Genomic DNA, 24,092 nt, shown 5'->3' with positions numbered 1-24,092 from the left:
TGTGAAGAAGTATTTTCAGATTTTACAAGACTTAGAACTTGGCGGTGATGACAATCAGTTTTTTTTTTAAAAATAGTCTGTGGACTCACTAATGTCTTATACAGCAGAAAGTAGTCTTCTGTTGTCTGAAACAGAACACCAAAACCACACAGACCAGTGAACACGATGGAAATAGACCTTTCGTAATCCATGAAATAACATGTAGTCCCTAAAGAATACAGTAGGAGATGAGACAGATATCATCATCAAGGGAAAAAGAGTTGCTACATTTCAAAGCCCCGAACAAATCCAAAAATATCCAACTTGAAGTTGAAACTACACAAATTATTGCATCAGCATATTGAATCTGCCAAAGGGATTTCTTCGTCAAGGTTGAAATTAAGATTTAATAGTCAATTAATGGTCTCCAGATTCTCATTCCACATCTCACTTTTGTGTTTTCATATTTAACTCCTGCCACTGAGATTACAGGCCTTAAGTGATAGGTTGAGTGCCTAGCAGATGAGAAGAGGTGCTCAAGATGACAAGAGACATGGATAAAGTGGATAACCAGAGACTTTTTACCAGAGCAGAAATGGCTAACACAAGGGAGCAGAAGGTTAAGTTGTTTGAAGGAAAGCATAGGGAAAAGAAGGGAATAGGGGAGGTGTAGGCTTTTTTTAAAACTACAGAGAGCGGTAGGTACACGGAACACACTACCAATGATGGTGGCAGAGGCAAATACATTATGGATATTTAGCGACTCTTAGATATGCACATGGATGAAAGAAAAATGGAGGGAAGGTTTAAATTGATCTCGGAGTAGGTTAAAGAATTGGCATAACATTATAGGCCAAAGAGCCTGTACTGGAAAATATACTGCCAACTGCCTTCGTAACTTATTAAATGCTCTGCAAGCAAGCTTGTGCAATGAAGTCAATTAAACCACATGAGGAGCACGAAAATTAGGGCATTTTTTTTTCCATTCTTGATACCAGAACATCTTAACTAAGGAACTTAATGCTCAGTTAAACATTGTGGGATCTGGGTTCAGGCAAAACTGCCCCTTCCTTTGTCTTATTTGTAAGATGGATCAGGCCTTTTGCCAAATCTAATAAGGAAGGCAGATGAGTGCCAATCAGGTTATAGAATATCTGTGCAAGACCATAGGACCAAGCAGAATTAGACCATTTGGCCCATCAAGTCTGATCTGGCATGGCTGATTTATTATTCCCTCAACCCCATTCTCCGGCCTTCTTCCCATAATCTTTGACACTCTTGCTAATCAAGAACCTATCAATCTCCACTTCAAATATTTTCAATGCTTTGGCCTCCATGGCTATCGGTGGCAATGAATTCCATAGATTTACCACCCTTTGGCTAAAGACCTGCTCATCTCTGTTCTAAAGGGATGTCCGTTACGTCTGAGGGTGTTCCCTCAGTCCTAAACTCGCCAACTACTGGAAGCACTGTCTCCATCGTACCCAGACCTTTTAATATTCTGTGGGTTTCAATGAGATCTGACCCTTCTAAACTCCAGTGAGTACAGACCCAGGGTCACTGAGCTGTCTTCTGGACATTGTGGCGACCCAATCACTAGCACACTCGAACCGGCTGACAATTAGCCAGAGCCAGAGACAAAGGTAGATAGCCTCAAGGAGTTTCAGTTACGTGCCTCTCGAAGTATCGAGTGGGGGAGACAGGCTTTAAAGCAAGACTGTGTTTTTGAAATAAACTTATTCTGTGGTTGCAGTTTATCGACTCCGTGTCGTAATTTCAGCGCTGCGCGTAGCACCCCGCTACAACATCACCTATAAATCTGAACAAAGGAACTTGCCCACAAAGGCATTAAGCATTTTTGTCCACAAAAGCGCACAGAGAAGTGAGGAACAAATGACCTTTGTAGTTCTTAGCTTTGTGCATAGACTTTGGATACGCATACATCAGGTTCCAATGTACGGGCGGCAAAGTCCTACACACAGCGGCTATTTTATTATGTACACCTGATCATGTAAACAAATATCTGATTAGCCAATCATGTGGCAGGAACTCAATGCATAAAAGAACGCTGACAAGTTCAAGAGGTTCAGATGTTGTTGAGACAAAACTTCAAAACGAGGAAGAAATGGGATCTAAGTGACTTTGACCTCGGAGTGATTGTTGGTACCTGACGGGGCGGTTTGAGTATCTCTGAAACTGCTCATCTCTTGGGATTTTCATGCACAGCAGTCTCTATTTCACAGAGACTGGTGTGAAAAACAAAAAGCATTCAGTGAGTGGCAGTTCTGTGTGCGATAATTCCTCGTTTATAAGAGAGGTCAGAGGAGAATGGCCAGACTGGTTCAAGCTGACAGGAAGGTGACAGTAACTCAAATAACAATTGTGGTGTGCAGAAGAGCATCTCTGAAAGCACAACATATGTTGAACCTCAAAGTGGATGGGCTACAGCAGAAGACCATGAACGCACACCAAGTGGCCATTTTATTAGGTTTCTCCTGTACCTAATATAGTGGCCACTGAGTAAATTTAACACCCATCCTCAATTGCCTGTGAACAGAGCAGATTGCTGAGTCTTTTCCAAGGGTAGTTTTGGGACAAACAAGCTGTTGTGAGTAAACACGACCAATCCCTTTCCCTGAAGGACATTAGTGAACAAAGTAGGATTTTTAATGCCATTCAGTAGATTTGTAATCACCATCACTGATACCAGCTGTATCATCCAGATTTATTAATGGTTTTAAATTTCTCCAGGTTCCTGGCAAATTCATGCCTACAGATCACAAGGTCGCTAGATTAACAGCCCCATTACATAGCTAGTTTAACCATTTAGATATATTTATAATTCGATGATACTCTTCATAAAAAGGTTTCTTAATTTTTTGCATTCTTAAAATATAGTCCAAAATATGCTTAATTAAGTAGCAATTTAAAACACCTCTGATGATTGAGGATTTGTATATGTCTCAGTATTCCAGTGGATTAAAAGCTTCAAATGGAAATCAAAAAGCTGCAAGCGTTTTGAAGCGCCCTAGTGCAGCAGTTAGTACTGCTATCACACAGCTCCAGTCACACACTTTAGCTTGATCTTGGTGCCTTCCACAGAGTTCTTACAAGGTCAGAGTAAACTTATTACGAAAGTATGCATGCATCTACCTCTACTAGCTTGAGATTTGTTTCCTTGTAGACATTTTAAGGAAAATAAAGAAATACAATAAAGTTTATTAACAACTAGACATAAATAAAGACTGACCAACAGCCAATCAGCAAGAGGCAAATTGTGCAAATACAACAAATCAATAATACTAAGAACATGAGCTGTAGAATCCTTGAAAGCGAGTTGGTAGGTTGTGGAATCAGTTTGGAGTTGAGGTGAATGACATTACCTGCACTGGTTCAGGAGGCTGGTGATCCTTGGGTCTCCTTCCTGATGGAAGTAGAGAGAAGACGGCACGCCCTAGATGGTGGGGATCTTTGGCCATGGGTTTCACTTTCTTGTGGAGGCATTCCTTGTTGAGTCAATGTGCTCAATCACAGAGAGCACTTTACATGGGATGGACAGGACTGCATCCACCATTTTCTGTGAAGTGTGACTGCTAGAGCTCCCTTCAGGTGCTTTAGTTTCCTCCCACAGATATGCCGTCTACTGTTAATTACCCCTAGTGTAGGTCATCAGACAGCTGACAGAAAATAAGTGGGAGAATGAGGCTGATGGGAATGCACTATTATATTTTTTTCAAATTTGATTTATTTTTTATGTAAATCTTTTTGTAATTTATCATTTTAATGTATTGCACTGTACTGCTACCACAAAGCAACAAATTTCTCAACACGTCAGAGATATTAAACATGATTCCGAAGAGCTGGCATTGACTTCTTGACCCAAATGGCTGCTTTCTGTATTGAAAGAGAATATGAGGCAAGGGTAGATTCTACCCTTGCATGGGTGCTGAAGGATGGAATGAATACTACAGTGCTATAAAACTATTAGTTCCTAATAGTTATCAATGGAGGAATCCATCCAGTGTACGTTGTTTTTTTTTTAAATTTACTGAAAATGAACAAAGGGGTGTATGGGGCATCCAGGAAAGGGTAACACCTCTGGTGAAGGGGCTTGTCGTGTTCATTTCAGGGCAGCTCACTCACCTTTGGTCCCCGAGCACTCAGCTCTCACCTGTGGCTCCAAGTTAGCTATTTGTACGTGACAGTGTCCATACCCTGGAGCACCTTTTCAACAACAGGCGAAGCCAGGTGAGGGCAGCCAACAAGTTTAATACTCCCATGAGATAGGGACATACTGTCCCAGTATGTGAAGTGTGGACTGGATGGATGAGATCGACAGTGAGACCCAACAGCCAGGAAGGCAGTTCTGTAATGCTCCATGGAGAGTGAAGGGCAAGACAAGGCACAGAGATAGTCGTGGTCAACCACTGCAACCAAGGAAGATCCCAGTCATGACAACTACTCATAACACAGGATCTAGACTTCCAAAGAGGAGAGTGTGGAACTACCCAGTGCAATGGCTTTTCCACTTTAAAAACTGTCCTACACAGGTGTCCTGTCATTGTCAAATATGACAGACAACTATCATCCAAGTCTGAATGCTTGAAACCACAGTGAGCATAACAGTTCTGAATTACATAACCACTTATTTCTCACCATCAGTGACAAAGCACACACGTGACGGTATTTAAAACCATTCCATCTAAGCACACTATACTGTCTAATGACCACACAAGTGCATGTGACTGACACTAATTACATACTGTTTGGCAACAGTCTCCCATCCCAATTAAGCAACATAGTGTCCCAAATAAATGAAGTGAATCCAAGCTATTTTCTCGATTAGTTTTTGTTTTGTAAGAGTTGACCCAATTAACTGGAATCCACTATAATTAGATTGAGGAATTTTATTATTTTATCTGTTTCAGTCAGAGAACCTCACATTAGGAATAGTCGAATTTCTAAACTGATGATTGCCTTTGATTCCATTTTCACTCAGAGCGCCAAAATGAGCTGCACGTCATTGGATATTATAACGTTTTACTTAGATAAATGGTGGCGCATTGACAGAAATCTGTACCATCTGCTGCAGAGCTGTCTGGTAGCCCTGTAACTACCAATAACTCCCTCAGCCCTGTCACCCTCCAAAATCCAACAAGAAGCAGTGTTTGCTTAGGCCATAAAGTGAACACAGTCCATAAAAATGGATTTAAATTCTGGATGTGTGTAAATTTTCCCACCATACATTAGTTTCACTGGCCATTGTTTCATGGGTGTAGGGTGCTTCTCCTACTGGAGAGGGAGGGGCTAGGTTGGACAAGGAAGCCCCTCTAGTATTGTAGTTGAGTACCATGAATGGCAACAGTGTTATTGATGTGCACGAATGCAAGACAACAGTACAGAAAGCGTTGACAATGAATGTAAAGAATTAAAAGGCATTGAACAAATTATTCATAATAAAAATTTTGTTTAAAAAACTCTTCGGCAAGGAAGCTCTTCAATTATCACAGTAGCGTACTGTTATGTACCCCGTAACTGGGTCACTTACCAGCAAAGATAGAGAGGTCCGTTGGAGTCTGATGGTACTATTTTTAACAGTATTTACTGATAGAAATACACAAAAATAATATCAATGCAAACACACAGATAATATACATCGTCAATACTAAATCTAAAAGTGCGGGTATAATAATAATCAATAAGAAATAGCTCTATCGTTGTCTAGGGGATAATGTATTGTCCGATGGAAATATAAAAGTCACTTTAGTTCAGTCAAGCTGTAGGCTGCAGCCTTTGGTTGGAGAGTGAGACGGGTTAAAACTTGCCCATTCCTTTTATGATGTCAATCCTTCAAGAGTCGTTGGGAGTTGAGTTCCCCATTGTTAGCTAAAAACCATTTTTCCGTGGCAAAGGCCACCGATTCCGGGCAAATGGAAGCGGACGCATGTGGCCTTCCACCAGCTTTCGCTATTACGGGATCGCTAGAGTTTCTTCTGGTGCATCTGAGGGGCTGTTCCCCCAGACCCTCTTTTTATCCTGACTCACAGGGTCGCAGATGTCGATCAGGTTGGGATGATGCAATCCCTCCACCAACCTCCCCCTCGGTTCATTGCCTGGGGGGGGCTTCGATGCATCGTACAGGATGCAATACACAAGTCCGTCTCCAAGAGACAATAGCTGGTATCAATGGGTCCGCCTTTCGGAGGCCAGGACACATTCCAACCCTTTTGTGGATTCTGCATCTCTTTCTCTCATTTCCTGTGTCCCCTGAACTGACTTAATAGTGATCTTGTGATTCTCACAAAGGAGGGGGCTACCCCGCACCCTTCGGCCCCTCAGAGCTGTGGCACATTTAGATAGATAGATAGATTTGTAACAGTACCACCCCAGGAGACCACATTTGAGTGGCAACAGTCCTATTGGTTTTAAGAAATATAATAGGACACTACTTAACACATTGACTATGAATGTAAGAATGAATAGGCTTTGTGCAGTTTAGAGAAACAGAATCAGTTTTAATAGATAGATAGATAGATAGATACTTTATTCATCCCCATGGGGAAATTCAACTTTTTTTCCAATGTCCCATACACTTGTTGTAGCAAAACTAATTACATACAATACTTAACTCAGTAAAAAAAATATGATATGCATCTAAATCACTATCTCAAAAAGCATTAATAATAGCTTTTAAAAAGTTCTTAAGTCCTGGCGGTAGAATTGTAAAGCCTAATGGCATTGGGGAGTATTGACCTCTTCATCCTGTCTGAGGAGCATTGCATCGATAGTAACCTGTCGCTGAAACTGCTTCTCTGTCTCTGGATGGTGCTATGTAGAGGATGTTCAGAGTTATCCATAATTGACCGTAGCCTACTCAGCGCCCTTCGCTCAGCTACTGATGTTAAACCCTCCAGTACTTTGCCCACGACAGAGCCCGCCTTCCTTACCAGCTTATTAAGACATGAGGCGTCCCTCTTCTTAATGCTTCCTCCCCAACACGCCACCACAAAGAAGAGGGCGCTCTCCACAACTGACCTATAGAACATCTTCAGCATCTCACTACAGACATTGAATGACGCCAACCTTCTTAGGAAGTACAGTCGACTCTGTGCCTTCCTGCACAAGGCATCTGTGTTGGCAGTCCAGTCTAGCTTCTCATCTAACTGTACTCCCAGATACTTGTAGGTCTTAACCTGCTCCACACATTCTCCATTAATGATCACTGGCTCCATATGAGGCCTAGATCTCCTAAAGTCCACCACCATCTCCTTGGTCTTGGTGATATTGAGACGCAGGTAGTTTGAGTTGCACCATATCACAAAGTCCTGTATCAGTTTCCTATACTCCTCCTCCTGTCCATTCCTGACACACCCCACTATGGCCGTGTCATCAGCGAACTTCTGCACATGGCAGGACTCCGAGTTATATTGGAAGTCTGATGTGTACAGGGTGAACAGGACCGGAGAGAGTACGGTTCCCTGCGGCGCCCCTGTGCTGCTGACCACCGTGTCAGACCTACAGTCTCCCAACCGCACATACTGAGGTCTATCTGTCAAGTAGTCCACTATCCAATCCACCATGTGAGAGTCTACTCCCATCTCCGTTAGTTTGTGCCTTAAGATCTTGGGCTGGATGGTGTTAAAGGCACTAGAGAAGTCAAGGAATGTAATCCTCACAGCACAACTGACCCCCTCTAGGTGAGAGAGTGATTTGTGCAGCAAATACATGATAGCATCCTCCACTCCCACCTTCTCCTTATACGCAAATTGAAGAGGATCCTGGGCGTGCCTGGTTTGTGGCCTCAGATTCTGTATTATCAGCCGCTCCATGGTCTTCATAACGTGCGACGTCAAGGCAACAGGTCTGAAGTCATTCAACTCCTTTGGTTGTGGTTTCTTCGGTACCGGGACAATACAGGATGTTTTCCACTGTCTGGGTACTCTTCTCTGCTCCAGGCTCATGTTAAAGATGCGCTGTAGTGGTTCTCCCAGCTCAGTCGCACAGGCCCTCAGTAATCGTGGGGAAACTCCATCCGGTCCAGCCGCCTTGCTGGTACAGATCTTCCTCAGTTGACCTTCCACCTGTGCAGCCGTAATCCTGGGCGTGGGCAAGGTCTCCTGTGAGTGGCTATTTTCCTGTGAGGGAAGTAAGCCTGGTGTGGATCTCTGCGGTGAGGAAGAGATTGAGCTGTCGAACCTGTTGAAGAAGTTGTTCAGCTGGTTCGCTTTCTCCACATCTCCACTTATGTTGGAGATCGCTGACATGTGGTGAAATTTATCGCTTGGGCCGCCGGCAGTACAGTACAAGACATAAAAAATACAATTAAAAAAAAATAAACAAGTAGAGCCAAAGTAGTGGGGTAGTGATCATGCATTGGTTCATTATCCATTCAGAACTCTGATGGCAGGTGGGGAAGAAGCTGCCCCTAAAAGTATGGGTCTTCAGGGTCCTGTAGTCCTCCCTGATGGCAGTAGTAACAAGAGGGTATATGCTGGCCGATGATGGTCCTTAATAATGGATGCCACCTTTTTGAGGTACATATTTATTCTTGTTTTTGTTTTATTATGAATAAAGTTTACCTTGATCTAACAATGTTTCTTTTGAAAAGACCAAAGAGAAATTCATATATTTTCTTTGCATTCTACGTAATATTATTATAGGATGATAACAAGAGAGGGGCACATGGGAGATTTCTTCTTTCCACCCCAATCCCGCCCCCCCAGGATAGAGGATAATTTAATTCCACTCCAGTTTTGTGTATTTTAAGGTGGCAAATGAAGGCAATGTCGGAACTGAATACACTTCCACAGAGTTAGTTTGAGATGGCCGTATGCTTCTACCACTGATACATAGCTTCTGATGTGCAACTTCAAGGTTCTCAATACACTCCAGTACTTTCAGCTGTCAGGGGTAGGCATGCCCAGGAGCCAGAGAGTCTTCATTCACAGACACTGGGTGCAACACACAAAATGCTGGGGGAATGCAGGTCAGAAATTGTCAATATTTTGTTCCATATTCCATCTGGGTAGCCTCCAACCTGATGTCACAAACATTATTTTATCTGACTTCTGGTTAAATGTGTTGAAAGAATAAGTAAATTTAGGAAGGACAACAAAATTCTAGGGGCGTATAGCCTGATGGGAATTCGGGGAGCTGGGTTAAGCACAATAGGCAGCGATTCAAACAGAGAGAGGAGAAATGGGCTAAAAATTCTATATCTGAATGCACGAAGTGTCAGAAATAAGGCGAATGAGCTTGAAGCCCAGGTGCGAATGGGTAACTATGATGTTGTTGGGATAAGGGAGACATGGCTGCAGGGAGATCAGACCTGGGAAATGAATGTACAAGGGTATACGTGCTATCGTAGGGACAGAAATGTGGGCAGAGGGGGTGGGGTGGCCCTGTTGGTGAGGAATGAGATTCAGTCCTTTGCAAGGGGGGACATAGGGTCAGGAGAAGTAGAGTCTGTGTGGATAGAACTGAGGAACAGTAAGGGCAAAAGGACCCAAATGGGTGTTGTCTACAGGCCACCAAACAGTAGCATGGATATTGGGTGCAAGTTGAATAGGGAGTTAACATTGGCATGTGGCAAAGGTAATGTCGCAGTAGTTATGGGGGATTTCAACATGCAGGTGAACTGGGAGAATCAGGTTGGTGCTGGACCACAGGATAGGGAGTTTGTAGAGTGCCTACGGGATGCATTCATGGAACAGCTTGTACGAGAGCCGACCAGGGACAAGACTATTCTGGATTTAGTGTTATGTAATGAACAGGATTTGATAAGTGATCTTGCAGTAAAGGAGCCATTAGGAGGTAGTGATCATAAGCTTTTATCTGCAATTTGAGAAGGATAAGGGCAGCCCGGAGGAGTCAGTGTTGCAGTTAAACAGGGGAAACTATGGAGCCATGAGGGAGGAGCTGGCCAAATTTGACTGGAAGGATAGCCTAGCAGAAAAGACAGTGGAACAGCAATGGCAGGTATTCTTGGGAATAATGCACAAGGTGCAAAATCAGTTCATCCCCCAGAGAAGGAAGGATTCAAAGGAAGGAAAGGGGCCACAGTGGTTGACAAAGGAAGTCCGAGATTGCATAGCATTAAAAAAAAAAGGAAGTATGACAGAACTAAGGTGAGTGGGAGGACAGATGATTGGGAAGTTTTGAAGGAACAACAGAACTTAACTAAAAAGACAATACGGGGAGAAAAAATGAGGTACGAACACAAGCTAGCCAGGAATATAAAGGAAGATAGCAAAAGCTTGTTTAGGTATGTGAAGAGAAAGAAGATAGTTAAGAACAATGTTGGGCCCTTGAAGAATGAATTGGGTGAAATTGTTTTGGGAAACAGAGGAATGGCAGAAGAATTTAATGAGTACTTTAGATCCGTTTTCACTAAGGAAGACACAAGCAATCTCCCAGATGTATGGATGGGCCAAGGACATAGGGTAACAGAGGAAATGAAACAGATTGACATTAGGAAGGAAACGGTGATGAGAAGACTGATGGGACTGAAGGCTGACAAATCCCCAGGTCCAGATGGTCTGCATCCTAGGGTACTAAAGGAGGTGGCTCTGGAAATTGCAGATGCATTGGTAATCATTTTCCAATGTTCCTTAGATTCAGGATCAATTCCTGAGGATTGGAGAATGGCTAATGTTATCCCACTTTTTAAGAAAGGAGGGAGGGAGAAAACAGAGAACTATCGACCTGTCAGCCTGACATCGGTGGTGGGGAAGATGCTAGAGTCCATTATTAAGGATGAAATAGTGGCATATCTAGATAGCAGTGATAGGATTGGGCCGAGCCAGCATGGATTTACCATAGGTAAATCATGCTTGACTAATCTGTTGGTGTTTTTCGAGGATGTAACCAGGAAGTTAGACGGGGGAGATCCAGTGGATGTAGTGTACCTCGATTTTCAGAAGGCATTTGATAAGGTCCCACATAGGAGATTGGTGGGTAAAATCAAAGCTCAGGGCATCGGGGGGAAGACATTGACATGGATAGAAAACTGGTTGGCAGATAGAAAGCAAAGGGTAGCGGTGAATGGGTGTTTCTTGGAATGGCAGGTGGTGACTAGTGGGGTGCCACAGGGCTCGGTATTGGGACCACAGCTGTTTACAATTTACGTCAACGATTTGGATGAAGGCATTGAAAATAACATCAGCAAATTTGCTGATGATACTAAGCTGGGTGGCAGTGTGACATGTGATGATATTAGGAGAATTCAGGGTGACTTGGATAGGCTGGGTGAGTGGGCAGATACTTGGCAGATGACGTTTAATGTGAATAAGTGTGAGGTTATCCACTTTGGGAGTAAGAACAGGAAGGCAGATTATTATCTGAACGATGTAGAGTTAGGTAAGGGAGAAATACAAAGAGATCTCGGAGTCCTTGTTCATCAGTCACTGAAGGTGAATGAGCAAGTGCAGCAGGCAGTGAAGAAGGCTAATGTAATGTTGGCCTTTATTACAAAGGGAATTGAGTACAAGAGCAAGGAAATCCTCTTGCATTTGTACAGGGCCCTGGTGAGACCACACCTGGAGTATTGTGTACAGTTTTGGTCTCCAGGGTTAAGGAAGGACATCCTGGCTGCAGAGGAAGTGCAGCGTAGATTCACGAGGTTAATTCCTGGGATGTCTGGACTGTCTTACGCAGAGAGGTTAGAGAGACTGGGCTTGTATATGCTGGAATTAAGGAGATTGAGAGGGGATCTGATTGAAACATATAAGATTATTAAGGGATTGGACAAGATAGAGGCAGGAAATATGTTCCAGATGCTGGGAGAGTCCAGTACCAGAGGGCATGGTTTGAGAATAAGGGGTAGGTCATTTAGGACAGAGTTAAGGAAAAACTTCTTCTCCCAGAGAGTTGTGGGGGTCTGGAATGCACTGCCTCAGAAGGCAGTGGAGGCCAATTCTCTGGATGCTTTCAAGAAGGAGCTAGATAGGTATCTTATGGATAAGGGAATCAAGGGATATGGGGACAAGGCAGGAACCGGGTATTGATAGTAGATGATCAGCCATGATCTCAGAATGGCGGTGCAGGCTCGAAGGGCTGAATGGTCTACTTCTGCACCTATTGTCTATTGTCTATTTCCGTGCCTCCTTCCTTTTCCTCCATTCACCATTTTGGTTACCCTCTCACCCTTCTTTTTACCTGCCTGTCTCCTTCCTCTGGCTCCCACCCCTCCTTTCTTCCATGGTCCACTATCTTCTATTAGATTCCTTATTCAACCATTCACCTCTTCCACCCATCAGCCCCAGCTTTTCACTCCACTCCCCTCCATCCACCGACCTTTCCCCTCACCTGGTCTTACTTAGCTTGCATCCTCCTTCTCCCACCTCCCCACTCCCCAACCTTCCTTTCTAGTCCCGAAGAAGGGTCTCAGCCAGAAACATCGATGTCCCCTGACCTGCTGACCTCCAGCATTTTGTGTGTGCTGCTCAAGATTTCCAGCATCGGTAGAATCTCATTTATGGCTTTCAGCACATCCTTGAATTGTCTTCTCTGCCAAGGAAAAGTGCATTAAAAGGGCAGCACAACACTGTGGGCTGAAGGGTCTGTACTATACTATAATGCCGTATGGTCTATATTCTACCAACACAGTACACCTCTTCCCATGACCAAGGTCAGAATGGAGCATTTGCTTTGAGTGTCTGAGTGTCTGGCGTCAGGCATACATACAACACAGCCCATGGGACCGAGCTGACAGAGTTCAACCAGGGACTCCAAATTAGGAATGCTAACTCATTAGTGACAATGACATTGGTTACAGGAAGGGTATTAATAAGGTTGAAAGAGTGCAGAGAAGGTTTACAAGGATGTTGCCGGGACTTGAGAAACTGAGTTACAGAGAAAGGTTGAATAGGTTAGGACTTTATTCCCTGGAGCGTAGAAGAATGAGGGGAGACTTGATAGAGGTATATAAAATTATGATGGGTATGGATAGTGTGAACGCAAGCAGCCTTTTTCCACTGAGGCTAGGGGAGAAAAAAACCAGAGGACATGGGTTAAGGGTGAAGGGGGGAAAAGTTTAAACAGAACATGGGAAGGGGCTTCTTCACACAGAGTGGTGGGAGTGTGGAATGTGCTACCAAATGAAATGGTAAATGTGGGCTCACTTCTAACATTTAAGAAAAACTTGGACAGGTACACGGATGAGAGATGTATGGAGGGATATGGGACAGGTGCAGGTCAGTGGGACTAGGCAGAAAAATGGTTCAGCACAGCCAAGAAGGGCCAAAAGGCCTGTTTCTGTGCTGTAATGTTCTATGGTTCTAGTTCACTTGCTTTTCCATGAATTTTATGGAGAAGACATTGCTGGCATTATTTCCACTGACTTATGATGGCAGAAGTCCAGGTCTCCTAATCAAATGGTAGAGCAGAGATCACTGCCACCCAGTTGACTGAGCCTTGTGACAGATCTGTGATCTTGATTCTCAAACGTGTTTTCCCCAAGATGATTAAAGGATGCACTGTCACGTTGAAGGCAATGGTGAATCTCAACCTTCGTTGAGAGATGGTACCCAAGATTATGGGAGGGGTTCCAGATTTCTCACGTGTTCTCGTGTAGCTTTATTGTCAGAGGAGAGTAATGTACAGCAGGGGCAGGTACCATCAGAGTCTCACTTCCATCCTATACTGCCCTCCAAGTAGCCGATATGCCATCATAAAAAAGGCACAACAGCACCTCTACTTCCTTAGAAACATACATAGATTCTGCATGTCACCTAAAACTTTGACAAACTTCTATAGATGCACAGTGGAGAGTATCCTAACTGGTTGCACCACAGCCTGGTCCAATGTTCAGGAATAGAAAAATCTACAGAAAGCAGTGGATACTGTCCAGTCCATTACAAACAAAGCCCTCCTCACTATTGAGTGCATTTACAAGGAAGGCTACCAGAGGAAAGCAGTATCCATCATCAAGGACCCCCACCACCCAGGCCATGCTCTCCTCTCACTTCTCCCATCAGGAAGGAGGTACAGGAGCCTTAGGTCCCGCAACACCAGGTTCAAGGACAGTTATTACCTTTCAACCATCAGGCTCCTGAACCAGATTGGATAACTTCATACACCTCTACTCTAAACTGATTACACAACCTAGACTCACTGTCAAGGACTATGCAACTATATTGTACAATTTCTCTGATTTTACATATTGGTTGTTTGTCAGTATTTACAGTATGTATTTTTTCATAAATTCTATTGAACGTTTTTATTTCCTTGTACATGCATTCAAGAAAATGAATCTCAAGGTACTATATGGTGATATACTGTGATAATAAAATTTACTTTGAGATGATCACCCGACCCTTTGTGGATAGTGAGTTTGCCAAAGTCTGGAAAAGAATTCCTGTCAAGATACATCCAGATAAACTGTAACAGCTCTGCATGATTTACATAGTGATGCAACTCAACATCAGCTTTGATCTGCTTGGAATTTGTTGGCTTTCCAGTACGAGATGTCTATAAGTCAATGTTAACTCACGCCAAGTTCTTGGCTGCAAAGCAGGTGGAAAGGGACACTCCGCTGCCAAGCGCAAAGGCTTTATAGGGAAGGACCACTGCTGTTGTGTGACTGAAGTCAACAGAGAAAGTACTAGCAGCTGTGAAGCAGCCTCTTTATTCAACAAAACAAGACAGAGCAGGCATCATATTGAGACCCTCTCATTGGAAAAATCTGCTTGGTCCAACCCTAGACATCATTTTATGTGCTAAAGACCAAAGAAAATTTCAGGACCATTCATACAAATCCATAATAACATGCTTCCTTTGAAATACACACCCCTTTCACAACTATACCACAGACAAATAAAAAATTTAAGTCAGCATTTTACAAACGTTTGTAGATTTAATGTTTAATGCATATTCAAATCTACAGGTTGGTCGCTGAAGTCAATAGGTGCTTTATGTCCTAACCCCAAAATGCCCTAACAACTACAACACAAGGTACTGCTGCCATTAGACACCGAGGGACTGAATCCTGTGCAACAGCACCTCAAACAGTGGATGGGTATATTGTTCAAAGAGATCACATGAATAGCACTAGAGTAACACACACAAAATACTTGGACTCATGAGGTCATGCAGCATCTATGGAGAGCAATAAACGGTCAATGTTTCGGGCCGAGACCCTTCATCAGGACTGGAAAGGAAGAGAGAAGGAAACAGAATAAGGAGGTGGGGGGGGGGAGGGAAAGGAGTGCGAGCTGGAAGGTGATAAGCAAAGTCCAGTGAGAGGCAAGGAAGGTGGGTTGGGGGGGGGGGTGAAGTGAGAAGCTAGGAAGTGATAGGTGTAAAGAGGTAAAGGGGTGAAGGAGGAATCTGATAGAGGGGCCCCAGAGAGAGGTGATAGACCGGTAAGGAGAAAAGAAGGGATGAGAGGAGGCCAAGAGTGAGGAATATAAAAATAATGAGGGATGGGAAGAAATTATCAGAAGTTAGAGAAATTAATGTTTATGCTATCAGGTGAAGACTACCCAGGCAGAATAGGAGCCGTTGCTCCTCCAACCTGCGAGTGGCCGTGGACTGAAATATTGGAATGGGAATGGGGCGTGGAATTAAAATAGTTGGCCACCAGGAAATAGATTAAAGGTGTTTGATGTGAATAGCGCTGATGCTTTGTAAATAGTATGCACAGGTTCGACAGAACAGCAAGTGTTTTGATTTGATGACACTACAAATACAAAAACAGACATGCATTTTTTGCACTGTATTTCCTGTATATATTTTTATGAATAAAGCTTATTTCTGAAATAAAAAAAGAGGAAGTTTGGCAGTTTGCAGTGGAAGTATCAGACCCATCCTCTCAGTGTTTCAAGCTTGGCTCCAGAATGCAGTATAGGCAAATGTTTACTGTTTACTATGACTAGCTGCTGAATGCTGTTTCTCTAGAAGCACTGAGGGGAAATGCAAAAGTGATTTGCAGAGAACAGAACTGAACACTCACAGCCACTGGAAATGGCTGATCAGGGTCAGATTTATCTTGAGCAAAATTAAAATTCAAGAAGGGCCTGGGGGTGTGGGGGGGGGGGGGGGAAAGAGCTCCTGGGCCCTAACAATCATGAATGCCCTCCCCTTAAAAACAATCAAGACTGAAAGTATGAAGACAACTTCAGAATGCAAATAGGTAGGAGGCTAACATGCAAATAAAAAACTATGAAAAATAAATACCCCAACAATCCAGAAAAGATGCAGTTGAATGGGACACAACTGCATGGTGATCTGGAGACAATTCATTCCGGCTGAATGACAAGTTTGGTAACCAATTTCAAACACAAAGCTCTCATCACAGATGCTATCTATCCATCGCATCTACATTTCTTGCTTTATTTCTGATTTCCAGCACCTGCAATCTTTTTAATCAAAATATCACAATTGCTGTACAATTAGATCAATGTAGACTCCATTATGGAAAAAGATGTCACATTCATTCTGGTCACGTTGCAAGCTTTATGCATACTGGAGAAGTATTTTTCACTGTTTCTCTGAGGTTTTTGGGAAGCGGTGGGAACCAGACCCGCTCATAGCCATCCTTGGAGCAACAAGCTCCTTATCTTCACCCAATATCCATGAAAAAGTGGCTGTATTGTTTGGAATGGCGATTGCTAAGAAGTTAATCCTGCAAATGTGGAAAATGGACTCAGTGCCTACATACGATCTGTGGCTGAGAGAACTGGCAAACACTTTACATTTGAAGAGATTGAGACTGTGTAATGAGGACAGAGGGGACATCTTTATTTTGTTAGTTTTTTTCCAAGTCTGTTCACATAAAACAATAAAATATATTTTTTGAAAATGACAGAAGTGAATTACAAAGACAGCAACAGCTGAGAAATTGCAGCCAATGGAAGTCTGAACATGTTCTCTCTGGAAAAAGGAAGCTGATGATGCAAACAGTTACTGGTCTTTAAAGTAATGACAGGGTTAGACTGGATACACATGGAGGGAAATCAGAGAATTCAAACCTACATGTAAAAACTCCTAGATGATTACTAATAAATCTTATAGAAATTAGGATAATCTCTTACTCAGAGTTATTAGAATGTGTTACTCATTATCACAGACAGCTTTTACCAAGTAGCTGAAAATATCCTAAAAGGATGCGAGAATACAAACAGAAAGTCCTTCTGAGGGAAAATCCTTATACAGCACAATTTCCAAAACATGATTCAAAGTTCAAAGATCAAAGTAAATTTATTATCACAAAAAAACACACATACATCACCATATGATTCATTTTCTTGTGGGCATACTCAATAATCAATAAAAGACCAGAGTGCAGAAGACAAATTATGCAAATACAAGAAATATTAATACTAAATAAGCAATAAAATATTGAGAACATGAGATGAAGAGTCCTTGGAAGGGAGGCCATTGGTTGTGGGAACATTTCAATGATGGGGCAAGTGAAGTTATTCCTTGGTTCAAGAGCCTGATGGTTGAGGGGTAAAAACTGTTCCTGAACCTGGTGGCGTGAATCCTGGGGCTCCTGTACCTTCTTCCTGATGGCAACAGTGAGAAGAGAGCACGTCCTAGGTGGTGGGGGTCCCTGATAATGGATGCTGCTTTCCTGTGACAGTGTTTCACGTGAATGTGGTCAGTGGTTAGGAGAGCTTTACCTGAGATGGACTGGGCCGTATCCACAACTTTTAGTAGGATGATTGAGTCAAATGGTGTGTTTTAGAAAGTGTATTCAAAACCAAATCAGGTATGGAAAGTAAATAGGAATTCTGTTGAGATAATGAAAAAACATATGGAACAAGATCTAACAGTCCAATAGCAATCAAAACCTGGAGGAACGAGATTTCACACTTACAACAGTTAATTTCCAGTCCCAAGAGGTTAACTAGCCAATTTTAAACCTCACCACATTATGAAAAGAGAACAGATGGAATGGATATTTCCTCTCTGTGGTGAGTTTATCTTGCATCCGTAGTATAATTCAGAAGAGCCAGACAATGAGATGCTGTTTTGGAGAAATTAACATATCTTTAACAAGAGACTTACAGATACAGGAAGTGCTGTCTGGCTTCTTCCACCTTCCTTTGCAGCCCTGATGAACGGTCTCAGCCCAAAAATGTCGACTATTTATTCCTTTCCATAGATGCTGACAGACCTGCTGAGATCCTCGAGCATTGACTCATCATCAACAGCGACATCTGGATTTTTATGCTGCAAGTGCCACGCTCTGGCACTTCACAGAAGCTGCTGTAACAGTTACACTTGGCAAACAATGTGGGGAGTGTGAGGTTATGTACTTCGGTAGGAAGATGAAGGTTAAGTTACTTTCTAAGTAACCTTGCAATAGACTGGTGTCCTATCCGGTGGGGAGTCTCGTACCCTCAGTCGCTTCACGCCACAGAAACCGGCATAAGCACCAGCCTGATGAGCCACAAAGGCTTGGGACAGGAGTTTGACTTTGACTTTCTAAAGGGGAAGAAATTTGGAAATCAGGAGCAAAGGGACCTGGGATCCGCTCACAGTTAACTTGAAGGTTGAGTTTGTGGCAATGACAGCAAATGCAATACTAGCACTGACTTCAAGGGGATTAGAATGTAAAAGGATGCACTACTGAGGCTTTAAGATGTTGGTCAGACTGCATTTGAAAGAAAGAGGAAGGCATATAGGAGGGAGATTGAAAATCTGGTGTTGCACAACAACCTCTTACTCAATGTTAGCAAGACCTATGAGCTGACTGACTTCAGGAGGAAGAAACCAGAAGTCCATGAGCCAGTTCTCATCAGAGGAATCAGAGTCAGTCAGAAACTTTATATTCCTTGTTGTTACTATTTCAGAGAACCTGTCCTAAGCCTAGCACTTAAGTGTAATTATAAAGAAAGCACAGCAACACCTTTACTTCCTTCGGAGCTTCCAAAGGTTCACCATGACATCTAATATTTTAACAAACTTCTATAGATATGTGGTGGGGAGTATGTTGACTGGCTGCATCACAGCCTGGTATGGAAATATGAATGCCATGAATGGAAAACCCTACAAAAATACGGCCCAGTCCATCCTGAGATAAAGCACATTTACATGAAGCATTATTGCAGGAAAGTAGCAACCATCATCAGGGACCTTTGATAATAAATTGACCCTGGCTTTGAACACAGGACAAGTGCAACCAAACAGTGGCCTCAACCAACAAGGGTAGGGGGCAAACAGAAAACTGCATACTCCCAAGAAAGATGTGCACTATCCTGACTTGAACGCAATCACCGATGAAAGGCTGTCAACTTGGAACATTTACTTTTCCCCCCTCTCAGTAAGGATGCAGTTTGAATTATTGTAGCATTTACTGTTTCAATTAAAACCCCTAACATGTTCTGAAGTTCGCTAATTCTGTGGAAATTTACATTCTGCCTCCATTGTGCAACTCACTTCCCATCATACTGCCATCAGGATAATGATTCAGAGCCCACACCACCAGGTTCAGGAACAGTTATTACCCCTCAGCCATCAGAATTGTGAATCAATGGGAATAACTTCACTCAACTTGACTTGCCCGTCACTGAACTGTTCCCACAACCTGTGGACTTACTTTCAGGGTTTTTTAAAAAAAAAAATCTCATTTCTCAACATTTATTGTTTATTATTATTTTACTGTCTTTCTTTATTTAAACAGTTTGTCATCTTTTGCACACTGGTTGTCCACCACATTGGTGCGGTCCTTCATCGACTCTATTATGGTTATTGAACTTATCGAGTATGCCCACAAGAAAATGAACCTCAGGTTTGTATATTGTGACATACATGTACTTTGGTAATAAATTTACTTTGAACTTTAAAAGAAATCTGGTTCCCTTATCTAAGGAGGGATGTTCTGGCCCTAGAGAGGGTCCAGAAGTGGTTCATAAGAATGACCCTAAAAATGAAAGGTTTAACATATGAAGAATACTTCATGTATCTGGACCTGTACTCGATGCAATTCAGAAAGATGAGGGCAATCTCATTGAAGCCTACCAGATACTAAAAGGCCTCGATCGAGAAACAGAGGTTAGATAGAATTTTTAGACCATTGCTTTATTCACTCTTTCCAAAAGACAGTTCAGATGCTTTTGCGTACTGCTTATTGTATTCGATTGTTTCAGCGTGGGAGGGAGCTGAAGAACCAGGAGGAAACCCACACGGTTCATGGGGACGGCACTGGAATTGAACTCCAAGCTCCAGAAAATCCCGAGCAGTAATAGCGTTGCGCTAACCACTACTCTACTGTGGCACCCAACTATATGACCACGGCACCATGATGCTCATCAGATGTGCCTGATAGCCCACTCATCTCTCTTATGCTCTTGTGATACGCCAGTCTTGTTCACTCCCAAGCCCCACCTAATCGGTTGGGAAAGATTCACTTTCACTTTTCTACACAAAAAAGACAGTAGAGGAGGTTACTCATTACTCTGGGGAAAATATATTTCCAACAACCAAACAGAAATCACAATCAGGTTTCATATCACTGACATGCGTCATGAAATTTGCAGTTTTTAATATTCTGCTGCTGCAATACAAAAAGATATACATAAAAAGTAAGGGAAACAGAGCACAAAAATAGCTAACACGAGGAAATCTGTAGATTCTGGAAATTCAAACAACAACACACACAAAATGCATAGCTCATGGGTTGGTTCACTGTTCATGCAGAAATCTGACATCGAAGGGGAAGAAGCTGTTCCTAAAACATTGAGTGCGCCTTCAGGTTCCTGCACCTCCTCTTTGATGGTAATACAATAAGTGAGCTTGCCCTGGTTGATAGGGGTCCTTAGTGATGGAAGCATCACTCTCGGTGCTGCAATTGACTCCATGAATTGCCTGGTGCATTGCTCGACAGAACATGTCATTTACTTCAACGCTGCTACTGGGATTTGTCCATTCCAAGACAACTGTAATCACACTTCACAAATAGTATGTGGGCTCATCAGGTCAAAGGGTCGTAAAAACCTTCAGCCTAATGCAAGCTCTATTAAACCACCTCATTGACCCAACTTTTGACTAGACCATTAGACATAGGAGAAGAGTTAGATCATTCCATCACAATTTATTATTCCTCTGAACCCCATTCTCCTGCTTTCTCCTCAAAACCTTTGACGCCCTTACTAATCAAAAACCTATCAACCTCCACTTTAAGTTACCCAGTGACTTGGCCTTTACAACCGTCTGTGGCAATGAATTCCGCAGATTGACCATGGTCTGGGTAAAGAAATTCTTCCCCAGCTCTGTACCTCCTCAACCTCTAGAGGCATCAATAATCCTGCTTCACAAGTAGTATATGCTCTCATAAGGTCACAAATTTATAGCCAAATGCAAGTTCCATTAAACCATTTCATCGACCCTGCTTTTGGCCACCCATTCTAATGTTACACACACAAGATGCTGGAGACTCTCCGCAGGTCAGGCAGCATCTGCGGAAATGAATAAACAGTTGACGCTTGGGGCCGAGGCCCTTCTTCAGGATTGGAAAGGAAAGAGAAGGACACCAGAATAAAAAAAATAGTTTCTTCAGCTTGACACTCATTTTTGTTTGAGTACATTCTGAAAAACAACTTGGGTATTTTCCTCTGTTAAAAGTCAGAAAAGTTATGCACGGGAAAGTCAGAGAGATGCGAACTGAATGTAGGCAAATAGGACTGGCTCAGGACGTATACACAATTGGGCAAGAGGCCTGTTACCATGTTGTTTAGTCACGATGGTAAAGTTGCTGATCAAAATTTAATGAATAATAGTAAATACTGCCTCTTCTAAAAATAAAACTAATAATCATTGGCATAGAGCACAGGAAAAAGGTGCAATTAACCTCGTGAACAACTTGCCAATACACTTTCAAACATTCGACGGCATTTGAATTTGACGTCTCGAAACTGTTTCTTCCATGCCCAGTAAACAGACAAGGCCACACAGACCAAACAGGAAAGAATGAGCAAGTTAGGATTTACTGGATTGCATTCCACATCTCGCCGGTCTAGTTTTTAACAGCTCAGTGCTTTCCTCTTCCCACTTCCCAGTCCGGGAACAGATTATGTTTACATTTACGTAACAGAAGCAGCCAGACATAAGGCACAAGGTTCTGTTACCTGCCATCGTAAAACTCACTGATGCTATTAGAAAATGTTACAATTTCCAGTGACGCCCGATTAAACTTCAGGGCAAGTTTTACACAGCCTCTGCGGGGAGTGGAAATAATTTAAAACGCACACACGGATTCGTTATGGAAATTTAAGCAAAAAAATATGCGTTTATTTACTACCTGACTACAATTGAGCAATGTCAACGACCGTTAAAGTTACAGAAATCGGATTTTAAAATACCTGTAGAATGACACTCGGCCCGATTTCACAGTTAGTCAGAAAAGAGAAATGGTCGTAGAGAGTGACGTATTTAAAGTTGCCAATACCTTTTTTGATAAGTCAAACGAAACACTTCAGCCATACATATTTTTTTCACGTGGTGATATTATACTAAGTGGCCTGTTTTGATCGCTTTGGACAGACACCTCACGGCCCATCGTTACAGATGGATCAAACTCCATCGCCGACAAGTCACTCACACTTTGCAAACTGACTAACGCGTGAACGTAACGGAGAAGACGCAATCGCGGGACAGCCAGCGATTCAATTAAGTCACACTTCAAGCCACCCGCTACAGTACAAGTATGTCACATTTCAAGTAACCCGCTACAGCCCAGGAACACAAGTAACCCTCGACAGCTCAGTGAAAATACACTGACGGTTGGCAGCTTCAGCCTTAACATTGCAAACGCAAACCAGCAGCGGGGCTGCTTTCTGTTTACTAGATTGTATGAAACACAGCTGCTCGACCTGAATTCACACAGTGAGGCAATTCTTAATTGATCATATACATTTACACGTATTCCGGATTTGCTTGTTGAACTGTACCTTTTCCATTCTGCCAAGCCGTGTACCAGGACAGGCTGAGGAAGGAGGTGACAAACACTAACGCTGTGGCCACAGTCCCATGTCTGAGCCTCATCTCATTCCTCACCGAGTCGCCGCCGGAGTTTCGCTGTCTCTCTCATAGCAGGAGCTGGGGCTCCGCTGCTTCCGTCTGTTCGTCCGTGAGCTCTTATTTATAACACAATTTTTTTTTTTTAAACGCGCATTAAATCCCGACAGGCGAGGAAAACGAGTGTTGTTGCTCCGGTCCCTTTTCTCGAGTTTTCAGTGCGGCTTACGAGTTCGCGTAAGACACCAAAGAAGAGCTAAATAAACACCCCGGGGTAGCAGGTGAGCACTCACAAAACGGCCAAGAAGAGCAGAACTGACCAAAAAGGAAAGGAAAGGCAAAGCAAAAGCCCTGCGCTTGCTTGCCTGCCGAGCTCCGGCAGCGCCAAGCCTCACCCACCCTCAACACTCAGTGGCTCCCCCTTGACCATCCGCCGGCCAGTCACCGAAGCCGGCAGAACGACATGTGCACCGGACTGGGTAACTCGCCTGTCTGTCAGGCAGCACACACGTCATAGTAACCGGCGCAATTTCAAGCCCCGCCTCTCGCTTCCCTGTCAATTTCGGCTTCGGCAGCTCAGTTCGTGAAAGACTTGTTTTTAAAAAAAAATGAAACTAGGAGGTGTGTTGCTCAGGATGAATAATTCGGCAAGTTTATAACGTGCAGAAGGCAAAGAAACAACGGGGTGTAAAATTAGTAGAAATGTCAGTTCGGCTTCACATAATTCTTCCTCATGTTTATGAATACTTTTAGGGCCTTTTGGAACTGTGCATGAAGGTTGTTACGGAGAGTGTCACTCATCGATTCCAAAGTATCGTGTTTATTATGGATATATACACTTAGTGGCTGCTTTATCAGGTACAGAAGTAGGACCCGGTATGGTTTTCTGCTGCCGTAGCCCATCCACTTCATAGTTCGATGTGTTGTGCGTTCAGAGATACTCATCTGAACAACACCCTTGTAGCACGTGGTTATTTCAGTTACTGTCACCTTCCTGTCAGCTTAACTTAGGCTGGCCATGTTCCTCTGTCCTGTCATTAACAATGCGTTTTTACCCACAGAACTGCCACTTACTGGTTTTTTGTTTTTTTTTGTTTATTGCACCATTCCCTGTAAACTCTACAGATAATAGTGGATGAAAATCCCAGGAG

The 24,092-nt window shown here is 43.0% G+C and overlaps 1 protein-coding gene across 1 annotated transcript in view; it reads right to left on the bottom strand.

Moving 5' to 3' along the window:
• mgat4a (alpha-1,3-mannosyl-glycoprotein 4-beta-N-acetylglucosaminyltransferase A) overlaps nt 1-23,358 on the bottom strand; it is a 293,796-nt gene extending 270,438 nt beyond the window's left edge. The window contains exon 1 of the mRNA XM_073044063.1: nt 22,875-23,358. Coding sequence (XP_072900164.1) covers nt 22,875-22,968 — 94 coding nt within the window. The 5' untranslated portion in view covers nt 22,969-23,358. The remainder of the gene's footprint in view (nt 1-22,874) is intronic.
• Between the last annotated feature and the right edge of the window lie 734 nt (nt 23,359-24,092).

The sequence above is a fragment of the Hemitrygon akajei genome, chromosome 4 (genome assembly GCF_048418815.1).
Source record: "Hemitrygon akajei chromosome 4, sHemAka1.3, whole genome shotgun sequence".
NCBI lineage: Eukaryota > Metazoa > Chordata > Chondrichthyes > Myliobatiformes > Dasyatidae > Hemitrygon > Hemitrygon akajei.
This window is presented reverse-complemented; position numbering and strand designations above follow the sequence as displayed.